Below are 17,940 nucleotides of genomic sequence, written 5' to 3' on the forward strand. Positions count from 1 at the left end.
TACCTTAATATTATTTCCTCCTTTTCTCATTCAGCAAGTATTTATTGAACATCTACTATATGCCAGACCTTGTTTCAGGGTCTGGAAATACAGTAGTGTACCAAATCAATTCCTTGGATGTTCAATGTTAACTTCAGGCCTCTGACGATAGAACTATAAATACAAGATCCAGAATGATATACCATAGTTTATAAATTATTTTAAGGGATTTCATGTCTGTGTTTGTTTCTTAACTTGTGTTTGGAAATGTGTGAATAGTTCATTCTGGTAGTGAAAGATAATTGGTGCCCACACTTGTTTTAAAGGACCGTGCAGAGAGAGCTGCTCGTTTTGCACAAACAAAGGAAGGAGTAAATGCTGCCAAATCTGCTGCCTTGCTGGCCAAACAAACAGAAATGGAAGTCAAGAGGGAATCTTATGCTAGAGAAAGAAGGTACTTTATTTCATGCTGTGACATTTTATGTGTACATCTCTGCTGAGGAGAGCAGTGCTTGTGGTAGGCCTTTTTTTTTTTAAACACTGATGTATGCTATGGTCAATTCCAGGACCTATTAACTAGTTTGTCAGCTGCCAGTAGTATTTATCTTTGAATGTGAATTCAGTTCATTGAGTTGAATATAACAATAGTAATTTTTTTATCTTTTAATTTAGGTATACCTGCTTATTTGCCTGTAGAAATATTTTGCTTTTTTGTGAAAAATACCATACAAAACAATATATTTTAAAGTGCATTGCAGCAGTTAGTTGTAGAACAGCCTTCAGAGTTTGGTATGGGTTATAATCCTGCAACCTTATGTCTTTACTTCCAGCTGCTCCAAGATACTGGAGACCAAAAGAAACATGAGCATGATGATTGAGCAATCACACTCATTCATTAAACCTTATCCATCCAGTATGAAAAAGCCAGAATGGGCATAGCCCAGATACCCCTAACGAGTGGGTGAAGGACCAAAGGTGGTGGTGGAGTTATAATAAGTTTTAAAAAGAGCCTAAGAATATTTTCAAAAGAAGAAAGCACATGGGTTTCAAAATGATTATAGTAGTTAGCTCATGTTTATTTGGATTCTGCAGATGAAAATAACAGAATGCCAACTCAAATATGATTAATCAAAAATGGCAGTACAAAAAAAAATGGTGGTACATTAGCTCTCACTATTGGGAAATGCAAGGGTGGGTTTGGTTAGGTATAGCTAGATCTACGGATCTTAAGGATAGTATTACGACCTTCTCTCCTCTCTTTCCACCCCTACCCCCACCCTTGATTTCTTTTATTTTAGCTTCATTTTCAGGAGAAATACTCTAAAGGTGTCAGGAGAGTTCAAAGCTTCCTGGAACTTTCAGGATTTTGAGCTCCTGATCCCGAAGAGAAAAGATTAGTCCTGTTTCTCTCAAAGCCCATATCAGTCACTGCAGAGAATTCTGATTAGCCCTTCTTGGTTCATGTGAACACTGCCAGATCATTCACTAGGTCTACTGTATGAGTTTTATGGTTTGGGTAGGTGATGTGCCTATCCCTGTGGTGAGGGAGGTGACAGAAATGTGAGTGATAATCATACCAAAATAGAATGACATGTAGCATAGGAGAAGTAATTCACAAAACAAAAATATGTTGTAAAGACAAAAAAAAATTATATTTCTATATTCCTGCTAGTTGACTTATGGTTAATTTTCTTTTTGCTTTTCAGCATTTTCCATAGTAGACAATTTAAAAGTATTAACCATTGTAATCAGAAAAATGACTTTTTAAAAACTGTTTTCCAAAATGTATAAAATACTTAGGAATAAATTTGCAAAGTGTAAAACTTGCACACTGAAAACGACAAAACAGTGCTGAAAAAAATTAAAGATCTAAATAAATGGAAGGATAGTTCATGTTTATAGATCAGAGGACTTAATATTGTTAAGGTGTCATTTCTCGCCAAACTGATTTATAGATTCATAAATCCCTATCAAATTCCCAACTGATTCTTTGCAGCAATTGACCATCTGATCATAAAATATGTATGTGAACGCAAAGGACCCAAAACAGCAAATAGAGTTTTGAAAAAGAACAAATCTGGAGGATTGCACATGCCAATTTCAAAACTAGAGTAATAAAGACAGTGTGATAGTGGCATAGGACCGATGTATATGATATCAGTGTAATAGAACTCAGTGCCCAGACATAAACCATTACATTTATGATCAACTGATTTTATTTTTAATCATTTTAGTTTGATTTTTTTTTTGGTACTGTTTTTTGTTATAGAATAATGGTAGGTTTACAGAAAAAATAATGCAGAAAGTACAGAATTCCCGTATACCACTCCCATACCCAGTTTTCCCTGTTATGGACATTTTCCCTTAATTACAGTTAATGATAGTTTCGTTACAATTAATGAACCAATATCATAACTATATTATTAATGATGTAATGATAGTGATTGTTTATATTATGGTTTGGTCTTTGTTTTGTAATGTTCTATGGATTTTTATTTTTTAATTTTTATTCTGATTATATGTATACATCATAAAATTTCCCATTTTAACCACTTTTCAAGTATATGATTCAGTGATAATTAATTACCTTCATAATGTGCTACTATCATCACCATCCAATACCAAAACTTTTCCATACCCCAGTGGAATACTTGAGGCATTAATTTTTATCCATTATGCTAATATCTTGCCATTTGATTGAGGAGTTTATTTGATTTTCATTTAAAGTAGCTATACTATAATGCAGAACTTTCTTTAGCTGTTTTGTTGACTATTTTAAGTCTTACATCCTTTTGTTCCCCTTAATTCTTACATTTCTGCCTACTTTCATGTTTATTTGATTTTTTATGGCTAACCATTTTGAGTCCGTTTGTACTTTGTACATAGTTTATTTTTCGATTTCCTTATTACATATTTTTCAGATTTTTTTTTTTTTTGGCTACCTTGGAGCTTAAATTTAACATCCTAAGTCGAAACAGTTTCATTTGATTTAATACTGGCTTAACTTCAATGGCATATGCAACCTGTGCTCCCATACCTTTCTGTCACGCCAACTTTTTATTCTTTTTTTTTTTTATTAATTAACGGAAAAAAAGAAATTAACCCAACATTTAGAAATCATACCATTCTACATATGCAATCAGTAATTCTTAACATCATCACATAGATGCATGATCATCGTTTCTTAGTACATTTGCATCGGTTTAGAAGAACTAGCAACACAACAGAAAAAGATATAGAATGTTAATATAGAGAAAAAAATAAAAGTAATAATAATAGTAAAAAAAAAACCATATAGCTCAGTTGCAGCTTCATTCAGTGTTTTAACATGATTACTTTACAATTAGGTATTATGGTGCTGTCTATTTTTGAGTTTGTATCTTGTGCTGTTGCACAGTCTGTATCCCTTCAGCTCCAAATACCCATTATCTTACCCTGTTTCTAACTCCTGCTGGATGCTGTTACCAATGACATATTCCAAGTTTATTCTCGAATGTCGGTTCACATCAGTGGGACCATACAGTATTTGTCCTTTAGTTTTTGGGTAGACTCACTCAGCATAATGTTCTATAGGTCCATCCATGTTATTACATGCTTCATAAGTTTATCCTGTCTTAAAGCTGCATAATATTCCATCGTAGGTATATACCACAGTTTGTTTAGCCACTCGTCTGTTGATGGACATTTTGGCTGTTTCCATCTCTTTGCAATTGTAAATAATGCTGCTATAAACATTGGTGTGCAAATGTCCGTTTGTGTCTTTGCCCTTAAGTCCTTTGAGTAGATACACAGCAATGGTATTGCTGGGTCGTATGGAAATTCTATATTCAGCTTTTTGAGGAACCGCCAAACTGCCTTCCACAGTGGTTGCACCATTTGACATTCCCACCAACAGTGGATAAGTGTGCCTCTTTCTCCGCATCCTCTCCAGCACTTGTCATTTTCTGTTTTGTTGATAATGGCCATTCTGGTGGGTGTGAGATGATATCTCATTGTGGTTTTGATTTGCATTTCTCTAATGGCCAGGGACATTGAGCATCTCTTCATGTGCCTTTTGGCCATTTGTATTTCCTCTTCTGATAGGTGTCTGTTCAAGTCTTTTTCCCATTTTGTAATTGGGTTGGCTGTCTTTTTGTTGTTGAGTTGAACAATCTCTTTATAAATACTGGATACTAGACCTTTATCTGATATGTCATTTCCAAATATTGTCTCCCATTGTGTAGGCTGTCTTTCTACTTTCTTGATGAAGTTCTTTGATGCACAAAAGGGTTTAATTTTTAGGAGCTCCCATTTATTTATTTCTTTTTTCAGTGCTCTTGCTTTAGGTTTAAGGTCCATTAAACTGCCTCCAATTGTAAGTTTCATAAGATATCTCCCTACATTTTCCTCTAACTGCTTTATGGTCTTAGACCTGATGTTTAGATCTTTGACCCATTTTGAGTTAACTTTTGTATAGGATGTGAGATACAGGTCTTCTTTCATTCTTTTACATATGGATATCCAGTTCTCTAGGCACCATTTATTGAAGAGACTGTTCTGTCCCAGGTGAGTTGGCTTGACTGCTTTATGAAAGATCAGTTGTCCATAGATGAGAGGGTCTATATCTGAACACTCTCTTCGATTCCATTGGTCAATATATCTGTCTTTATGCCAGTACCATGCTGTTTTGACCAATGTGGCTTCATAATATGCCTTAAAGTCAGGCAGCGCGAGACCTCCAGCTTCGTTTTTTTTCTTCAAGATACTTTTAGCAATTTGGGGCACCCTGCCCTTCCAGATAAATTTGCTTATTGGTTTTTCTGTTTCTGAATAATAAGTTCTTGGGATTTTGATTGGTATTGCATTGAATCTTTAAATCAATTTAGGTAGAATTGACATCATAACTATATTTAGTCTTCCAATCCATGAACACGGTATGCCCTTCCATCTATTTAGGTCTTCTGTGATTTCTTTTAACAGTTTTTTGTAGTTTTCTTTATATAGGTTTTTAGTCTCTTTAGTTAAATTTATTCCTAGGTATTTTATTCTTTTAGTTGCAATTGTAAATGGGATTCGTTTCTTGATTTCCCCCTCAGCTTGTTCATTCCTAGTGTATAGAAATGCTACAGATTTTTGAATGTTGATCTTGTAACCTGCTACTTTGCTGTACTCATTTGTTAGCTCTAGTAGTTTTGTTGTGGATTTTCCGGGTTTTTGACGTATAGTATCATATCATCTGCAAACAGTGATAGTTTTACTTCTTCCTTTCCAATTTTGATGCCTTGCATTTCTTTTTCTTGTCTAATTGCTCTGGCTAGAACCTCCAACACGATGTTGAATAATAGTGGTGATAATGGACATCCTTCTCTTGTTCCTGATCTTAGGGGGAAAGTTTTCAATTTTTCCCCATTGAGGATGATATTAGCTGTGGGTTTTTCATATATTCCCTCTCTCATTTTAAGGAAGTTCCCTTGTATTCCTATCTTTTGAAGTGTTTTGAACAGGAAAGGATGTTGAATCTTGTCAAATGCCTTTCCTACATCAATTGAGGTGATCATGTGATTTTTCTGCTTTGATTTGTTGATATGGTGTATTACATTAATTGATTTTCTTATGTTCAACCATCCTTGCATACCTGGGATGAATTCTACTTGGTCATGGTGTATAATTCTTTTAATGTGTTGTTGGATTCAATTTACTAGAATTTTGTTGAGAATTTTTGCATCTATATTCATTAGAGAGATTGATCTGTAGTTTTCTTTTTTTGTAATATCTTTGCCTGGTTTTGGTATGAGGGTGATGTTGGCTTCATAGAATGAATTAGGTAGGTTTCCCTCCACTTCAATTATTTTGAAGAGTTTGAGGAGAGTTGGTACTAATTCTTTCTGGAATGTTTGATAGAATTCACATGTGAAGCCGTCTGGTCCTGGACTTTTCTTTTTAGGAAGCTTTTTAATGACTGATTCAATTTCTTTACTTGTGATTGGTTTGTTGAGGTCATCTATTTCTTCTTGAGTCAAAGTTGGTTGTTCATGTCTTTCCAGGAACCCGTCCATTTCCTCTAAATTGTTGTATTTATTAGCGTAAAGTTGTTCATAGTATCCTGTTATTACCTCCTTTATTTCTGTGAGGTCAGTGGTTATGTCTCCTTTTCCATTTCTGATTTTATTTATTTGCATCCTCTCTCTTCTTCTTTTTGTCAATCTTGCTAAGGGCCCATCAATCTTATTGATTTTCTCATAGAACCAACTTCTGGTCTTATTGATTTTCTCTATTGTTTTCAATTTCATTTATTTCTGCTCTAATCTTTGTTATATCTTTCCTTTTGCTTGCTTTGGGATTAGTTTGCTGTTCTTTCTCCAGTTCTTCCAAGTGGACAGTTAATTCCTGCATTTTTGCCTTTTCTTCTTTTCTGATATAGGCATTTAGGGCAATAAATTTCCCTCTTACCACTGCCTTTGCTGCGTCCCATGGGTTTTGATATGTTGTGGTTTCGTTTTCATTCGCCTTGAGGTATTTACTAATTTCTCTAGCAATTTCTTCTTTGACCCAGTCGTTGTTTAAGAGTGTGTTGTTGAGCCTCCACGTATTTGTGAATTTTTGGCACTCCACCTATTATTGATTTCCAACTTCATTTCTTTATGATCTGAGAAAATGTTGTGTATGATTTCAGTCTTTTTAAATTTGTTAAGACTTGCTTTGTGACCCAGCATATGGTCTATCTTTGAGAATGATCCATGAGCACTTGAGAAAAAGGTGTATCCTGCTATTGTGGGATGTAATGTTCTATAAATGTCTGTTAAATCTAGCTCATTTATAGTAATATTCAGATTCTCTATTTCTTTATTGATCCTCTGTCTAGATGTTCTGTCCATTGATGAGAGTGGTGAATTGAAGTCTCCAACTATTATGGTATACGTGTCTATTTCCCTTTTCAGTGTTTGCAGTGTATTCCTCACGTATTTTGGGGCATTCTGGTTCGGTGCATAAGTATTCATGATTGTTATGTCTTCTTGTTTAATTGTTCCTTTTATTAGTAGATAGTGTCCTTCTTTGTCTGTTTTAACTGTTTTACATTTGAAGTCTAATTTGTTGGATATTAGTATAGCCACTCCTGCTCTTTTCTGGTTGTTATTTGCATGAAATATCTTTTCCCAACATTTCACTTTCAACCTGTGTTTATCTTTGGGTCTAAGATGTGTTTCCTCTAGACAGCATATAGAAGGATCCTGTTTTTTAATCCATTCTGCCAGTCTGTGTCTTTCGATTGGGAAATTCAGTCCATTAACATTTAGTGTTATTACTGTTTGGATAGTATTTTCCTCTACCATTTTGCATTTGTATTATATATATCATATCTGATTTTCCTTCTTTCTACACTCTTCTCCATACCTCTCTCTTCTGTCTTTTTGTATCTGACTCTAGTGCTCCCTTTAGTATTTCTTGCAGAGCTGGTCTCTTGGTCTCAAATTCTCTCAGTGATTTTTTTGCCTGAAAATGTTTTAATTTCTCCCTCATTTTTGAAGGACAATTTTGCTGGATATAGAAGTCTTGGTTGGCAGTTTTTCTCTTTTAGTAATTTAAATATATCATCCCACTGTCTTCTAGCTTCCATGGTTTCTGCTGAGAAATCTACACATAGTCTTATTGGGTTTCCCTTGTATGTGATGAATTGTTTTTCTCTTGCTGCTTTCAAGATCCTCTCTTTCTCTTTGACCTCTGACATTCTAACTAGTAAGTGTCTTGGAGAACGCCTATTTGGGTCTAATCTCTTTGGGGTGCGCTGCACTTCTTGGACCTGTAATTTTAGGTCTTTCGTAAGAGTTCGGAAATTTTCAGTGATAATTTCTTCCATTAGTTTTTCTCCTCCTTTGCCCTTCTCTTCTCGTTCTGGGACACCCACAACACCTATATTTGTGCGCTGCATATTGTCATTTAGTTCCCTGATCCCCTGTTCAAATTTTTCCATTCTTTTCCCGATAGTTTCTGTTTCTTTTTGGAATTCAAATGTTCCCTCCACCAATTCACTAATTCTAGCTTCTGTCTCTTTAAATCTACCATTGTAGGTATCCTTTGTTTTTTCCGTCTTTTCTACTTTGTCCTTCACTCCCATTAGTTCTGTGACTTGTTTTTTCAGTTTTTCTATTTCTTCTTTTTGTTCAGCCCATGTCTTCTTCATGTCCTCCCTCAATTTATCAGTTTGGTTTTTGAAGAGGTTTTCCATTTCTGTTCGTATATTCAGCATTAGTTGTCTCAGCTCTGGTATCTCATTTGAACTATTGGCTTGTTCCTTTGACTGGGCCGTGTCTTCGATTTTCTGAGCGTGATCCGTTATCTTCTGCTGGCATCTGGGCATTTAATCAGATTTCCCTGGGTGTGAGACCCAGCAGGTTGAAAGATTTTTCTGTGAAATCTGTGGGTTCTGTTTTTCTTATCCTGCCCAGTAGGTGGCGCTCGTGGCACTCATCTGTCTGCGGGACCCACCAGTACAAGATGCTGTGGCTCCTTTAACTTTGGAAAACTCTCGCTGTGGGAGGTGTCGCCAGCCGAAGCGGCTTGGGGGAGTGCTAATCCGAATCTCCCAGCCGGCCCGGGGATCCGCGTATGGGGAGGGTCGCCGGGTCCACGGCTTGCGGTAGCGCCTGTTCAAATTTCCCAGCCGGCCCGGGGCGCCTAGCGTGGTGGGGGGGCGCCGGCCTCCGCAGCTTGGGGGAGCGCCTGTCCAAATTTCCCAGCCGGCCCGGGGCACCAGCCGCCACGGCTTGGGGGAGTGCGTATCCACCATTCCCAGCCGGACCGGGAAGCCACGTGTTTGGAAGGGACCCCGGTCGCCGTTCTCCGTGGCTTGGGGATCTCTGATCCAATTCTCCCAGCTGCTCCGGGGTGCCACGCGTCGGGGGTGCGGCGCCAGCCGCTGCAGCTTGAGGGGACCACCTGTCCAATTCTCCCAGCCAGCCCGGGAAGGAGGGAGGGAGGGACTCCGGCCGCCTGCCGCCCCAGCCCGGGGAAGCCCGCGCCCTTCGGCGATATCACCGGAGCGGGTTCTTCCAGCCAGTCAGCCATTCCAGAATGGGGTACGCTGTCTTCTTGGTTTCTGTTGTGGTTCCGGGAGCTGTTCTGTATTGTTTCTACTTTCCTAGTAGCTGTTCTGGAGGAGGAACTAAGACCCGCGCGTCTTACTAAGACACCATCTTCTCCGGAAGTTTCCCATTTCTGAATTTTTACAATCAGTCCTGTTTTGGGCCCAGAATTTTATAAGCATAGGTTTGAGGAGGTTTGGGGCTTTAAGGAAATTTTTTCTCAGAAAGTTTGCAGCTCTGAATTAATTCCTGGGGCTAGATAAGAAACAAGGGACTTGAGTAGACATTTCTACAAAGAAGATACTCAAATAGTCAGTATGCACAAGAAAAGATGCTGAACATCATCAGCCATTAGGGAAATATGAATCAAAATTACCATGATGCCACTTCATATCCACTACAATGGCTATTATTTCAATAAAAAAAAGGAAAATAATAAATGTTGACAGAGACAGGAGAAATTGGAACTGTAGTGCATTGCTGATGGGAATGTATAACGGTGCGTCCACTGTGAAAACACCTTGGCAGTTCCTCAGAAAGCTAAACGTTAGAGTTAATAAGTGCTCTAACAATTCCATGCTTAAGTATATAGCCATGAAAATTTAAAACATTTGCCTCCTCAAAAGACTATACACTCACATTTATAACTGCATTATTCATATTAGCCGAAAGTGATGACAACCCAGAAGTCTATCAGTTGGTGAACGAATAAACAAAATGCGGTATATCCCATATCATGGAATCTTACTCAGCGAGATGAGTAATGATAACATACTGCTTTATGGGTAAACCTTGAAAATGTTATGCTAAATGAAAGAAGCATTTACAAACAGCCAAATATTGTATGATTCCATTTATATGAAGTGTCCAGGATAGACAAATCCATTGAGACAGAAAGTAGATTATTGGTTTCCAGGAGCTGGGGAGATGGAGAAATAAGGAGTGATTGCTCATTGACACAGGATTTCCTTTTTGGGGTGATGATAATGTTCTGGAATTGTAGAGTAGTTGATGATGGTTGGCCGACTCTGTGATTTTAGTAAAAACCACTGAATTGTAACTTTTATGTTATGTGAATTGTATCCATAAAGCTTTTATTAATATAAAGTAAAACATGTCTTTCTCAGAAAAATAGTGTAGTCATTGTTCATTTTTACATCGTTTTCTCTAACTTTTAATAATATTGTTGGAGCATGTATAGAGATACTGGTACTGACTTTAATCTTCTTTTTTCATAGCACTATTGCAAGAATTCAATTCCGTCTTCCTGATGGCTCTTCCTTTACAAGTCAGTTCCCTTCTGATGCTCCTTTAGAAGAAGCAAGACAATTTGCTGCACAGGTAGATTGTCTTTTTTGTGTGTGTGGGAAAGATAAATGTATAGGTTATTGAAATGTAGGTGAAAATTTCAAAGTAGAACTTACAGAATGTGAGTAAATTGTGACATCTTCACGGGAAACACAGACGACATCTCTGGGATATTGTGGAGCTTCTGTCATGTATTAGTGCCCTGCAGGAGCAGTACATCTGCTTGTGTAGAAAGGAATATGTGCTGATATTGTACAATAGTCTCTGAAAAATTTTCTTACTAATTAGTTTGCTCAGCTCAAGGATTGAAAAGCAAGTTTGCCTAAGGTCCAGTCTGAGGCAGTTGTCCCATTCATACAAAAAGGAAAACTCTTGGTCCTCTTCATATTTTCTGTGGGTTATTTAGAGTACATGGAAGCTATTTTTCCACCTATGTCAAAGCCTAAAGATCAATAATCCTTGATTGGAAACAAATATTTCCTTCAGGAATTTACTTCTAAAGGTTGTTTTACTCAAAATCTGAATAGGATGTGAGATTTTCTAAGAAAATAAGATGTAAGAGTAATTTCCAATTAATCTTTATTCTCTGATTTTTTATTCATAATGAATTCTGGGTATTAGGTATTCTTGAGGATCTAAACTTATATGTAACAGTATTTTTCTTGTATGTATCTGCTAAGCTAAAATTAAGATGCTGGGTTTAAATCTCTTCAGTTAGACCTCTTTTCTCCATTTAGTCTTTTACCTCAAAGTTCTCAAAAGACAGATATCCAAAAAGCTGGGTGCCTCAGTGGTAAGTTGGGATGGACAAAGTAAAAATTTATTTTAAGAACTTTTTTCCTAAGCTTTATAACAGAACCAAGTCTAGATAGTCCCTTTAATTCTTCTTTTATCTTGGGGCCCTACCTGGGCCTCCCAAGATGGGATACCCACTGCTCGTTTCTTAGTATTTTTCCTACAGGTAAATGAAAAGGAAGTCATATGGTTGGAGGCAGAGGGTTGGATCTTATTATCAGTTCTGTTAAGCTTTTTCACTTGACTACAGTGGCCTAATTTGGTATTTTTGGATGTTCTTATGTTAAAATGAAGAATGTGAGAGGTATCTATGTGACAACAGCAAAAAAAATTTCTTTTAATTATGAAAAACAGGTATTAGTCCTTTCTATGACATCTATGAAACAAACAAACAGTTGTCTTTGTAAGGTTTTAAAAGTATAGATTACTTAAAGTTGTAAAAGTGATGATGATGATGCTGCCCAGTGTAGCTTCTTAGATCAGTGATTATATGTGTGGTGTTGGTTGGCTATGAACCATTATTTATACCTTGAGACTAGGAGGAGGCCAAACCTCCTAAAGTTCTAAACATGAAGAAAATTCTGATCTGTTCAGGATTTTAAGAAGTGCCTTGTTTTAGTTTGTAAGCTGCTCCAATATAATATACAAGAAACGAAATAGCTTTTAAAAAGGGAATTCAGTTGTAAGTTTACAGTCCTAAAGCTATGAAAATGTTCAAATTAAGGCATCCAGAGAAAGATACCTTAACTCCAAAGGGCTGATGAAATTCAGGGTTTCTCTCTCACTGGGAGGGCACATGGCGATGTCTGCTAGCTTTCTCTCCTCATTTCATAAGGTTTCCCTGGGGGTGTTTTCTTCAGCATGTCTAAAAGGCTCTGGCTTTGTGGGCTCTGTTGGCTCGAAAGCTTTTTCCAAAATGGTTCCCTCTTGAAGGATTCCAGTATGCAACCCCACCTTGAATGGGTAGAGACTCATTTCATTAGGTGGAAACGAACTAATCAAAAGTTATCACCTACAATTTGTTGGGTCACATCTCCATGGAAACTATAAAAAAGATTTCACCCATAATCATGTATAGCTTAATGTAATGCCTAGATACATTCCACAGTATATTAAGCAGATAATTACAAAGTATTGGCAAAGCCCCTTGAAGGATGGGAGAAAAATATGAAGCTATTAAACTTTACCACTGGAAAAAACCCTGATAACTGTGTTAAACATTAGGGACACTCAAATCAATAGGCCCAGCCCTTGATCTTTTTCTTTCTTTCTTTCTTTTTTATTCAACACATAAACACAGTAACTCACAGTATCATCACATAGTTGTGATCATCATCATGATCACTTCTTAGAACATTTCTAGCTCTTGATCTTGAGATTTGCTCTTGTGAAGCTTATGTATATAGTGGAGGAGCTTAGTCTACCTTTAGCTATACCTGAGAGTTACTTCCAGGGAACCTCTTTTGTTGCTCAGATGTGGCCTCTCTCTAAACCCAACTCTGCAAGTGAAATCATTGCCTTCCCCTCTGAGTGAGACATGACATCCAGGGATGAAAGTCTCCCTGGCAGTGTAGGAGGTGACCCCCAGGGATGGCCTCACCCTGGCACTGTGGGATCAACAATGCCATCCTGACAAAAAGTGGGAAAAGTATAACAATAAAGTATCAGTGGCTGAGAGAGTTCAAATAGAGTCTGAGGCTACTCTGAAGGTCACTCTTACACAAACTGCAGTTAGATATTGGTACCTACCATAACTTGCCAAACCCCAACCAAAACCATTCCTGCTAGTCCTAAAGAATATCTAGGGTGTTGCATAACATTCTACGAAAGTCAATAACCACCAGGCCAAGAGGGCGGCTTAGCAATGTGCGCGTTTTAGTTAGTCCTCCAGAACGACTACTAAATAACCAGAAACAGTACAGAACAGCGCCCAGAGCCACGTCAGTGACCGGACACACAGCGTACCCCAGTCGGGACCAGCTGGACTGGCTGCAAGCTCCCCCAAATCCGTGAGTTTCTCAAGCCGCGGCAGCCAGTGCCCGGCACCCCTCCCCCACAGGCGGCTTCCCACAGGGAAAGGAAAGAGACTCTAAACCTGGTCAAGGCAGAGGTTGCTCTTTGGCTCACAGAAAAAGAGGAAAGGGGAGGAAATGAAGCCTTTAGTGGCTGTGTCTCTACGGAGACATGACAGCCTCTGGATTCAGCAGCGGGACTTCTCTGGCTGCAACTGCCCCAGGCATAGGCAGAAACGGGCTGCTTTCAGGACTGTCTCCCACCTGTGCCTTCCCCAGGAGAGAGGTGAAGCCCAACTCAGGTGGAATCCCTCTCTCAAGGAATTCAGACCCCAGGGCTTGGCAATTTGAAACCATTAAAATTAGCCTACAACCTCTCCTCCATCTCCACCATGCCCCCAGCAGGGAGAGTCTTCCAAAGTTAAAAGTGCCGCAACCTCTTTTGCTGGTGCGACCCGCAGGTAGACGCACCATATACTGGGTAGGATAAGAAAAACAGAGCCCAGAGACTTCACAAGAAAGTCTTCTAACCTGCTGGGTCTCACCCTCAGGGAAAACTGAAGCAGGTGACTCCTTGCCCCTGATAGGAGGCCAGTTTAGTCCGGGAAAACCAGGCTGGAGTCTATGATACCTACGTAGACCCTCCTAAGGGTGGGGAGGGAAAAGGCACCATACAAGCAGGGCAAGAAAAAAGAAAACAAGAACTGAAAAGTTCTCCTCTGTTAAACAAAACCTAAGCTAGAGGTCCAGAAAAAGCTGACCTAAGGTCAAAGAACAGATAGACAACAAATTCATTTAGCAAGAAAACCTTAGGTAAGTGAAGTGAAAGGAATCACCAGAATAAACTAATTAAGGTAATTAAATGTCTAGATGCCAGCAAAAAATAACAAATCACACAAAGAAAATTGAAGATATGGCCCAGTCAAAGGAACAAACCAATAGTTCAAATGAGATAGAAGAGCTGAAACAACTATTTCAGAATATACAAACAGACATGGAAAACCTCATCAGAAACCAATCAATGAATTGAGGGAGGATATGAAGAAGGGAAGGAATGAACAAAAAGAATAAATGGAAAGTCTGAAAAAACAAATCACGGAACTTATAGGAATGAAAGATACAGTAGAAGAGATGAAAAAAGCAATGGAAACCTACAATGGTAGATTTTAAGAGACAGAGGTTAGGATTAGTGAACTGGAGGATGGAACATCTGAAATTCAACAAGATACAGGAACTATAGGGAAAAAAATGGGAAAATATGAGAAGGAACTCAGGGAATTGAATGATAATATGAAGCGCACAAATATATCTGTTGTGGGGGTCCTGGAAGGAGAAGAGAAGGGAAAAGGAGGAGAAAAACTCATGGAAGATATTATCACTGAAAATTTCCCAACTCTTATGAAAGACCTAAAATTACAGATCCAAGAAGTGCAGCGTACCCCAAAGAGAATAGATCCAAATAGACGTTCTCCAAGACACTTACTAGTCAGACTGTCAGAGATCAAAGAGAAATAGAGGATCTTGAAAGCAGCAAGAGAAAAGCAATCCATCACATACAAGGGAAACCCAATAAGACTATGTGTAGATTTCTCAGCAGAAACCATGGAGGTGAGAAGACAGTGGGATGATATATTTAAATTACTAAAAGAGAAAAACTGCCAACCAAGAATCCTATACCCAGCAAAATTGTCCTTCAAAAATGAGGGAGAAATTAAAACATTTTCAGACAAAAAAATCACTGAGAGAATTTGTGACCAAGAGACCAGCTCTGCAAGAAATACTAAAGGGAGCATTAGAGACAGATACGAAAAGACAGAAGAGAGAGGTGTGAAGAAGAGTGTAGGAAGAAGGAAAATTAGATATGACATACAAAATACAAAAGGCAAAACAGTAGAGGAAAGTACTACCCAAACAGTAATAACACTAAATGTTAATGGATTGAACTCCCCAATCCAAAGACATAAACTGGCAGAATGGATTAAAAAACAGGATCCTTCTATATGCTGTCTACAGGAAACACATCTTAGACCCAAAGATAAACATAGGTTGAAAGTGAAAGGTTGGGAAAAGATATTTCATGCAAATAACAACCAGAAAAGAGCAGGAGTGGCTATACTAATATCCAACAAATTAGACTTCAAATGTAAAACAGTTAAAAGAGACAAGGATACTATGTACTAATAAAAGCAACATTTCAACATGAAGGCATAAGAATCATAAATATTTATGCATCGAACCAGAATGCCCCAAAATACATGAGGCAAACACTGCAAGCACTGAAAAGGGAAATAGACACATCTACCATAATATTTGGAGACTTCAATTCCCCACTCTCCTCAATGGACAGAACATCTAGACAGAGGATCAATAAAGAAACAGAGAATTTGAATATTACAATAAATGAGCTAGACTTAACAGACATTTATAGGACATTACACCCCACGACAACAGGATACACCTTTTTCTCAAGTGCTCATGGATCATTCTTGAACATAGACCATAAGCTAGGTCACAAAGCAAATCTCAACAAATTTAAAAAGATTGAAATCATACAAAACACTTTCTCAGATCATAAGGGAATGAAGTTGGAAATCAATAATAGGCAAAGCGCCAGAAAATTCACAAATATGTGGAGGCTCAACAGCACACACTTAAACAACCAGTGGGTCAAGGAAGAAATTACAAGAGAAATCAGTAACTATCTCAAGGCAAATGAAAATGAAAACACAACATACCAAAACTTAGGGGATGCAGCAAAGGCAGTGCTAAGAGGGAAATTTATTGCCCTAAATGCCTATATCAAAAAAGAAGAAAGGGCAAAAATAAGGGAATTAACTGTCCTCTTGAAAGAATTGGAGAAAGAACAGCAAACTAATCCCAAAGCAAGCAAAAGGAAAGAAATAACAAAGATTAGAGCAGAAATAAATGAAATTGAGAACATGAAAACAATTGAGAAAATCAATAAAACCGGAAGTTGGTTCTATGAGAAAATCAATAAGATTGATGGGCTCTTAGCAAGATTGACAAAAGGAAGAAGAGAGAGGACGCAAATAAATAAGATCAGAAATGGAAGAGGAGACATAACCACTGACCCAACAGAAATAAGGGAGGTAATGACATGATACTATGAACAACTTTATGCCAGTAAATACAACAATGTAGATGAAATGGACAACTTCCTAGAAGGGCATGAACAACCAACTTTACTCAAGAAGAAATAGATGACCTCAACAAACCTATCACAAGTAAAGAAATTGAATCAGTCATTAAAAAGCTTCCCAAAAAGAAAAGTCCAGGACCAGACGGCTTCACATGTGAATTCTGCCAAACATTCCAGAAAGAATTAGTACCAACCCTGCTCAAACTGTTCAATAAAAGTGAAGTAGAGGGAAAGCTACCTAATTCATTCTATGAAGCCAACATCACCCTCATACCAAAGCCAGGCAAAGATATTACAAAAAAAGAAAACTGCAGACCAATCTCTCTAATGAATATAGATGCAAAAATCCTCAACAAAATTCTAGTAAATCGAATCCAGCAACACATTAAAAGAATTATATATCATGACCAAGTAGGATTCATCCCAGGTATGCAAGGATGGTTCAACATAAGAAAACCAATTAATGTAATACACCGTATCAACAAATCAAAGCAGAAAAATCACATGATCATCTCAATTGATGCAGAGAAGGCCTTTGACAAAATTCAACATCCTTTCCTGTTGAAAACACTTCAAAGGATAGGAATACAAGGGAATTTCCTTAAAATGATAAAGGGAATATATGAAAATCCCACAGCTAATATCGTCCTCAATGGGGAAAAATTGAAAACTTTCCCCCTAAGATCAGGAACAAGACAAGGATGTCCACTATCACCACTGTTATTCAACGTCGTGTTGGAAGTTCTAGCCAGAGCAATTGGATAAGAAAAAGAAATACAAGGCATCAAAATTGGAAAGGAGGAAGTAAAACTATCACTGTTTGCAGATGATATGATACCCTGTAAAATCCACAGCAAAACTACTAGAGCTAATAAATGAGTACAGCAAAGTGGCAGGGTACAAGATCAACATTCAAAATCTGTAGTGTTTCTATACACTAGTAATGAACAATCTGAGGCTGAAATCAAGAAAAGAATTCCATTTACAATTGCAACTAAAATAAAATATTTAGGAATAAATTTAACCTAAGAGACAAAAGACCTATACAAAGAAAACTACAAGAAACTGTTAAAAGAAATCACAGAAGACCTAAATAGATGGAAGGGCATACCGTGTTCATGGATTGGAAGTCTAAATACAGTTAAGATATCAATTCTACCTAAATTGATTTACAGATTCAACGCAATACCAATCAAAATCCCAACAACTTACTTTTCAGAAATAGAAAAACCAATAAGCAAATTTATCTGGAAGGGCAGGGTGCCCTGAATTGCTTAAAGTATCTTGGAAAAAAAACGAAGCTGGAGGTCTCACGCTGCTGGACTTTAAGGCATATTATGAAGCCACATTGGTCAAAACAGCATGGTACTGGCATAAAGATAGATATATCGACCAATGGAATCGAAGAGAGTGTTCAGATATAGACCCTCTCATCTATGGACAACTGAACTTTGATAAAGCAGTCAAGACAACTCACCTGGGACAGAACAGTCTTTTCAATAAATGGTGCCTAGAGAACTGGATATCCATATGCAAAAGAATGAAAGAGGACCCGTATCTCACACCCTATACAAAAGTTAACTCAAAATGGATCAAAGATCTAAACATCAGGTCTAAGACCATAAAA

The 17,940-nt window shown here is 37.7% G+C and overlaps 1 protein-coding gene across 1 annotated transcript in view; it reads left to right on the forward strand.

Annotated features, from left to right (window-relative positions):
• The window catches only part of UBXN4 (UBX domain protein 4), a 96,740-nt gene that overhangs the window by 65,627 nt on the left and 13,173 nt on the right, over positions 1-17,940 (forward strand). The window contains exons 9-10 of the mRNA XM_077153671.1: positions 306-433; positions 10,277-10,379. Of these exons, the coding sequence (XP_077009786.1) occupies positions 306-433; positions 10,277-10,379 (231 nt within the window). The remainder of the gene's footprint in view (positions 1-305; positions 434-10,276; positions 10,380-17,940) is intronic.

This window comes from Tamandua tetradactyla, chromosome 3 (assembly GCF_023851605.1).
Source record: "Tamandua tetradactyla isolate mTamTet1 chromosome 3, mTamTet1.pri, whole genome shotgun sequence".
NCBI lineage: Eukaryota > Metazoa > Chordata > Mammalia > Pilosa > Myrmecophagidae > Tamandua > Tamandua tetradactyla.